Source organism: Bubalus bubalis, chromosome 1 (genome assembly GCF_019923935.1).
Source record: "Bubalus bubalis isolate 160015118507 breed Murrah chromosome 1, NDDB_SH_1, whole genome shotgun sequence".
NCBI lineage: Eukaryota > Metazoa > Chordata > Mammalia > Artiodactyla > Bovidae > Bubalus > Bubalus bubalis.
The window spans coordinates 87972676-87980003 of record NC_059157.1 but is presented as its reverse complement, the minus strand read 5'-3'; the positions used below and the strand labels follow the sequence as shown (position 1 = coordinate 87980003).

At 34.9% G+C, this 7328-nt stretch overlaps 1 protein-coding gene across 1 annotated transcript; it reads right to left on the bottom strand.

Moving 5' to 3' along the window:
* Positions 1–1026: 1026 nt before the first annotated feature.
* LOC102414616 (olfactory receptor 5H2-like) lies at positions 1027–1974 on the bottom strand. Its single transcript, XM_006045650.4, has one exon. The coding sequence runs from the start codon at positions 1954–1956 to the stop codon at positions 1027–1029; it is 930 nt and encodes a 309-aa protein (XP_006045712.3). The 5' UTR covers positions 1957–1974.
* Between the last annotated feature and the right edge of the window lie 5354 nt (positions 1975–7328).

Sequence of the window (7328 nt, the reverse complement as noted above, 5' to 3'; positions counted from 1 at the left end):
ATAGAGAGAATTTGGTGAAGAATATTCTTATACAGTTGCCTGACTTTCGCTGCTTTAACTCCTTTCTGAAATTTTTAAATTTCCTTACCATTTCTGTTAGTTTTTCTATGAGCTATGACAATTGAAACCCTACAAAAAGTGAAATTCACCATGTCACAAATAGAGTGGAATGAAAGCCATTTTGATGCTAGCAGAATTCCTGATATTTGCCTCTGTTCATTCAAATACAAACCTGCCTCCACTGTGAAGTTAAATGTGATATAAATCTCAGGCTGCACAGCCCTATTGTTATAAAAAACATCATATTCAAATTCTTTTCAGAGTTGAATACACCACTATGGTATTTAATGTGTTTGTGAAGCTACATTGAGAACACATGTGTAAAATATTTTGTTTACCTCTCAAATTATTCTAGTATGACTTAAGTACTTGATGAAATTTTTTTCTATGTGTTCCAGTAATATATAAACATTTTAAGATGCTTATTAATACTCTCAGTTTAAATCATTAAAGCTCTAGGGCAATGATTCATGTGAAATCTATGAGCATTAATCTAATCTACACAAATTTTTGACTTTTAATAAAGGAGTAAGTATATTAATGTATGGATGTGAGAGTTGGACTGTGAAGAAAGCTGAGTGCTGAAGAATTGATGCTTTTGAGCTGTGGTGTTGGAGAAGACTCTTGAGAGTCCCTTGGACTGCAAGGAGATCCAACCAGTCCATTCTGAAGGAGATCAGCCCTGGGATTTCTTTGGAAATACTGATGCTAAAGCTGAAACTCCAATACTTTGGCCACCTCATGTGAAGAGTTGACTCATTGGAAAAGACTCTGATGCTGGGAGGAAAAGGGGACGACAGAGGATGAGATGGCTGGATGGCATCACCAACTTGATGGAGATGAGTTTGGGTGAATTCCAGGAGTTGGTGATGGACAGGGAGGACTGGCGTGCTGCAATTCATGGGGTCGCAAAGAGTCAGACACGACTGAGTGACTGAACTGAACTGAAGTATATTAATATGAGATCTAAGCATTTCTCTGTAACATTTTTGACAGTGAATCTATGACTTTCTTATTTCTCAAACTGTAGATGATTGGATTTAACAGAGGGATTATGACCATATAAAACAGAGAGTCCATCATATCTTGATCATCTGCTTGTGCAGATCCAGGGCGAACGTACATAAAGAGAAGAGGCCCATAGTATAAAGAGACAGACAGGAGATGGGCTCCACAGGTAGAGAAGGCCTTCCTTATACCTTGTACAGACTTCTTTTTTAAGACTGTATGAAGAATAAGTGTATAAGAGAAAAGAACAGTAAGAATAGTGAACACCTGTATTGACCCAGAGAAAATAAATACCATCAGAAAATTAATGGAAGGATCAGTACAAGAAATCTTAAATAATGGTACAATGTCACAGTAAAAGTGATGTATTATGTTAGAATTACAGAAGGTCAATCTCAATAAAAAAGCATTATGAAGTATGGCATGAAAAAGGCCACCTGAAAATGATGAAATTAATAGCCGGACGCATAGTCTTTTGGTCATAATAACTGGGTAAAGTAATGGTTTGCATATGGCCACATAGCGATCATATGCCATGGTTGCCAGCAGAAAACATTCTGTGGTTACGCTGACTGCAAAGGAAAAAAATTGTATCTTGCATTCAGTGAGAGAGATCGTTTTGCTCTTTGCAAAGAAATTGACCAGCAACTGGGGCGTCACTGTGGATGATATCCAGGCATCCACAAAAGCCAGGTTCCCAAGGAATAAGTACATGGGAATGTGAAGGTGAGGATCATTGCAGATGAGAGCAATCAGACCAAGATTTCCCATGATGGTGATCAGATATATCATCAAAAACAGCAGGAACAGGGGAATTTGCCATTCTGGTTGATATATGAGTCCTGTGAGAATAAATTCTGTCAGCAATGTTGCATTTTCCTTTTCCATGTCCTCACTGAGTGTTACCTGAAATGAAATGGAGAAAATGATTTTTTTTTTAAAGTCACAAGGAATTTAAAACATGAAGATATGTGGAAGAGAGTTGAAATAAACCATGCATATCAGAATGCCCTCTTAGGTTTGTTATTATCTTTGAAATGAATGAGGTCTCTTTGGTTGGAATAAAAATAAATACAATTCAAAAAATGTGAAGCAGTGAACACATTCAGAAAAATGGAAAATTGTAAATAGATGTTTGAGCATAGAGTTGAGTGTAATAGGGAAATTCTGTCTGAAACATGGCTATAGGTTCAGGGGAAAGAAGCTTGATGCACCTGGATAATAAATTGAATGTCATGTGAAGAATCTTGAACATTATTCATCAGGTAATAAACATGCACTGAAAATAAGAGATGGGTGTGGCACTGTAAGAGTTTTTAAAATAAATATATGTTTCTATGGAAATTGGCTGCAGAAATGAAAAAGTAAAATCAGGAATAAAATCAAGAAGCTGTTGCTATTGTCCACTAATTTCCAAACCAGATTATACCAGATCAACATTTTCTAAGGAACTTTTTGTGCAAAATATAAATGATAAAGTTTTACTGTAAAAATTAATTTAGTGGTTCAGAATGAAGTATAATGATCTGTGTTTTAAACTTACTTTTCAAGTGATTGAAATACGTATGAAGTAACTAGTCCTTGAGTGAAGTGACATTCGGAGTGATGAACAGGGTGAAGACGTACATACAAAAGAATCCAGAGTGTGCTGCTGCTACTGCTAAGTCGCTTCAGTCGTGTCCGACTCTGTGCAACCCCACCAGGCTCCCCCGTCCCTGGGATTCTCCAGGCAAGAACACTGGAGTTGGGTTCCATTGCAGAGTCACCTAATACTGAATGTGAAGATGGTTGTAAGTTGAAAATAGCTTGATAACTCTTATGCAGTGGCTAGTTTGTGGAGATAGTGATCTCTGAACATCTAAGTGATATACTTTGTGGTATGAGTTTTCCTTGGGCTTATTAGAAATAAATGTCTTGGGAGTGATTGAGGGTAGCTTAGAGCATACCAGTATATGACATCTTTATTAGAGAATGTGCACCAAGTGAAGAAGGAGAGTGAAAATGAAAAATAAGTGTATTAAAAAGGTTATAGAGGATTCACGTCACTTTTTTGTATAGCCAATATCTGACTCTCTTTTCCACCCTCCTGCCACTGGTGGCAGGTATCTACCATCTACTCTGGAATCCCAGAGACTCAGAAACTGACTTTTCCATTCTTCTTGCACCTAGAGTGAGGGGACATGATATAAATTTGTCAAGTCAAACCCACCTACAGTGGATTTGAAGTGTAGAGAGAGACAGTGACAAAGGGACAAGGACAAAAAAGGGTTTTCTTCGCGACGGTGGCCATGGCAGCAATGGAAGGCTTCAGAAAAGGCGTCCTGCGCCCACGCCAGTGTCACTGTCGGTGCGAGCAGTGGATCAAAGCCAGCACCAGTGACAGCCGCTCCCAAGGAGCCAATATTGGGACCTGATTTTGGTTGTTGACTGGCTGCCTTTTTTCCATCTGTTGCTGCCATTTTTCCAGCTGGTTCCTCTAATCTCACTAGCATTTCTGGGTTAAAGAACATTTCTATTCAAGAAAGCATTTCATGTTGGAACCAGTAGCCCTGTTTGTCAGTGATGAAAGACAGGGAAAGACCAGAAGAGCAGAATGATCAGAAAATCAAGGGGAAATTGGAGATATATGAGGGTTATGAACGTAAAGAGATGAAAGATATTCAAGAAGATCAAAGAAGTGTATAGTGTTAGATGCCAAAGTAAATGAACTGATGAGACATGGAGTGAACAAATGTCATTGAGTATGAAAATCAAGAGATTTTTAAATGACTTTAGTGAGAGTAGTGTCCATTATGTGATGGAGTTGACACCAGAGAATAATGAAAAGAACACGTGGCGCAATAGTGACAAGGATGAAGTAGAGAATCCAAGATCTGGAGAACAATCTGTTGTTCTACTCACCATATATATAAAGACAGATATAAAATTTTTTTCCTGTAGATACTTTTCTTTAAAGTTTTTAAGAAAAGGAGAGGGAGGCATCAAGAAGAAAAAGGAAGCAGGAGAATTAGAAAGATAAATTTGGGTGGGTGAAAAATTCACAAGATGGAAGAAGAGAAATAGGCATAGACCCGTAAGTATAGACATAGATGCATAAGACAAGCCACAGAAGAGAAGAAAGGATATGTAGGAGGAAGACTGAAGATGGTAAAAAGGGAAAGGCTAAGATGTAGGCATTAAATATTTACCTTAATTCTGGTTTTCATTAAGAATTGTCAACCATGGGAATCCTTCCTTTTTCTTTTATTCTGTTATTCAAAATTTCATTTTTGTATGAAATTTTCATATGAAGTAGATTTTCATCTTAAATTTTACCTTAGAAACTTTGTGATGCCCGTAAGTATACGATTTCTGCTTGTAAAGCTCTTTCCATATTCGAGTTAGTTTATCTTTGTTATTACATTGGTTAGAACTGAATTTCTCTAGAAGTCCTCCTGGTTTTACTAGACACACTTTTCTCCACCAGATTATTTTTAGCAGAATAAAATTGAGCAAAATACTGACCCTTAGTTTAGGCTACCTAATAATCAGCAACAGTATTTGCAGTTGTTAATTTTTTTTTTGAAGGGGCTTCCTTCTATGCAATCCTAAGTCACTAAATAATTGAAAACTCTCAAACTCAAATATATATATATGTGGATCCTTAATTCAGAAATGTTGGAAATAGCAGTGGAAGAACATTTTCTGCATATTTCCTGATACATGTATATAAAATGTTCAAATAAAGCATTGTCAGAAGTATGTGAAGGATAAAGGGGTTAAAATGTAAGTGACTTAACTTAGAAATTTTATTCAAAGAATGTCATCAAGTAAATAAAATGTATTTTTCATTAAGAATAACTGGAGAGAATTCTTAGCTATTAATCATTATGAAGTGATATTTAAATACTGTTTAAGTTGTTCAATTTTCAATTCATCAAAATTTATCTCATGAAGTCCTTATAGTTATGTTCACAGATAATAAAACATTGTCTGTGTTTAGGCAGTAATCCAGGCTTGCAATCATTTTTCTTGTTTAAAGTATAGTCATTGAAATAAAATATATATATTATTCACTATTTGTTTTCCATATTCACCTGACTTTATTAGCATTTTGTAAACCCAACCCAATATTACTGAGGATTCCTTAGTATTTTAACTTTATATGTAAAGAATAGTAAATATTACAGAAGTATTTTCTCTTACCCAATTGTAAAAAATTTTTTAAATGCTTCAAAATATTAAACATTCTAAAATAGAAAAAAAATACAAGAATGGCAGGAATGGCATATAAAACAGGTCACAGTTCTTTGCACACTGATTCATTTTGGAGGCTTTATTTTCCAAGCACAGGAAAATGCTGTTAATATAAATTTTCTTCAAAGCCAAGAGTCAACTAATTGTGTAATTGTGTGCTTTTGTCCAAAGAAGAAGGAGTGAAGAACTAAAATTCCCCTGGTATTATTGCCCAAGAATTCCCTTTAAGACAAAACCAAGCTGTTCCTCTGGGAACTGTAGATTTGAGCATTCAGGAGAAGTCCAGGTTGCCCCAGAGGGCATTATAGCCTGTGAAATCATAAACATCAAGTTATTGTAGACAGTTCCAGTTAACTGTCTAACTACAGTTAACAGTAGTTACAGTTTAACAGTAGTGCATTTTATGTCACTACTTTCCACCAGGTATGATGTTTCTGGAATGTTTGTGCAAACCCCATTTTATCTGTAAAATGTTACTTTATGTACTTTGACTAGTATGGTCTTGCCTGAGCTAATCATGATTTTAATGAGACTACCGTTGTAGATTCCCTTCAGGAGCCAATAGTTGTCTTCCTCATGCAAAGTGTAGCTCACCTTCCAGACCTATAGGAAACTTGTCTCTTTAACCTTGAATCTGATGAACAATCTTACTAAGCAAAAGTCACTGAAGGAACAAGGGAAAACAAAGACAAAGATCTCAATGGGAGGTGCCTGGGTCAGTGCTTCAAAAACTTTAATGCCTCTGAATCTCCTGTAAATATTGTTTAAAGCAGATTATTTTTCAGTGGGGCTGCATGAGGTATGTGGCTCTTCACATCTAACGAGGTAATGTCTGTGAAAGCTTGTGATACACATGGCACTTGCCACACACAGGATCCTCCTTCATCATTGGAGGACACAGAAAATTACAGGGAATATATTATTGGAGTCACATAAAATGAGATTTAAGAAGTAAAAATTACTAGATATAAAATGGATAAGATATAGGATGTAGGGAATATAACCAATATATTTTAATCACTCTGTATAGAATATTATCAATAAAAATGTAGAATCATTATTTTATAATTAAATCTACTATAATTCTAATTTCATTCTTCTACATGTAGCTCTCCAGTTTTCCAAGAACCACTTATTGAAGAGACTGTCTTTGATCCATTGTATATACTTGCCTCCTCTGTGGTAGACTAATTGATCATAAGTGTGTTGGTTTCTTTCTGGGATTTCTATTCTGTTCCATTGATTTATATGTGTGTTTTTGTGCCTGCACTGTACTTTTTTGATTACTGTAGTTTTGTAGTATGGTCTGAAATTAGGAAGCGTGATTCCTCCAGCTCTGTTCTTTATCCTCAAGATTGTTTTGGATGCTAATACATAAATTTTAAATTATTTGTTTCATTTCTGTTAAAAAATACCATTGATAGGCGTTGCATTGAATCTGTAGATTGCCTTGAGTAATATGATTATTTTAACAAAATTGATTCTTCCAATCCAAGAACAGTTTATTTTTCCATCTGTTTGTGTTGTCTTCAACTTCTTTCATCAGCATCTTATAGTTTTCAGAAAACAGGTCTTAAATAAGTTTATTAAATTATTAATTTATTATTAAATTAAGTATATTAATTAAGTATATTAAATTATTAATAAACTTATTAAATAAGTTTATTCCTAAGTATTTTATTCTTTCTGACTTGATTGTAAATGGGATAATTTTTGTGATTTCTCTTTCTGATAGTTCATTTCTAGTGTATGGAAATAAAACAGATTTCTGTATATTAATTTTTATCTTGCTACTTTACTGAATTCTTTGATGAATTCTAGCAGTTTTCTAGTGTTATTTTTAGGATTTTCTGTGTAAAGTATCATGTCATCTGCAAACAGTGAGAGTTTTGCTTCTTCCTGTCCAATTTGGGTTCCATTTATTTGTTTTTATTCTTCTATTACTATTGCTAGGAATTCCAAAACTACATTGAATATAAAGGCAAGAATGTGCAGTCTTGTTAAGAAATCATTTTTATATTCAG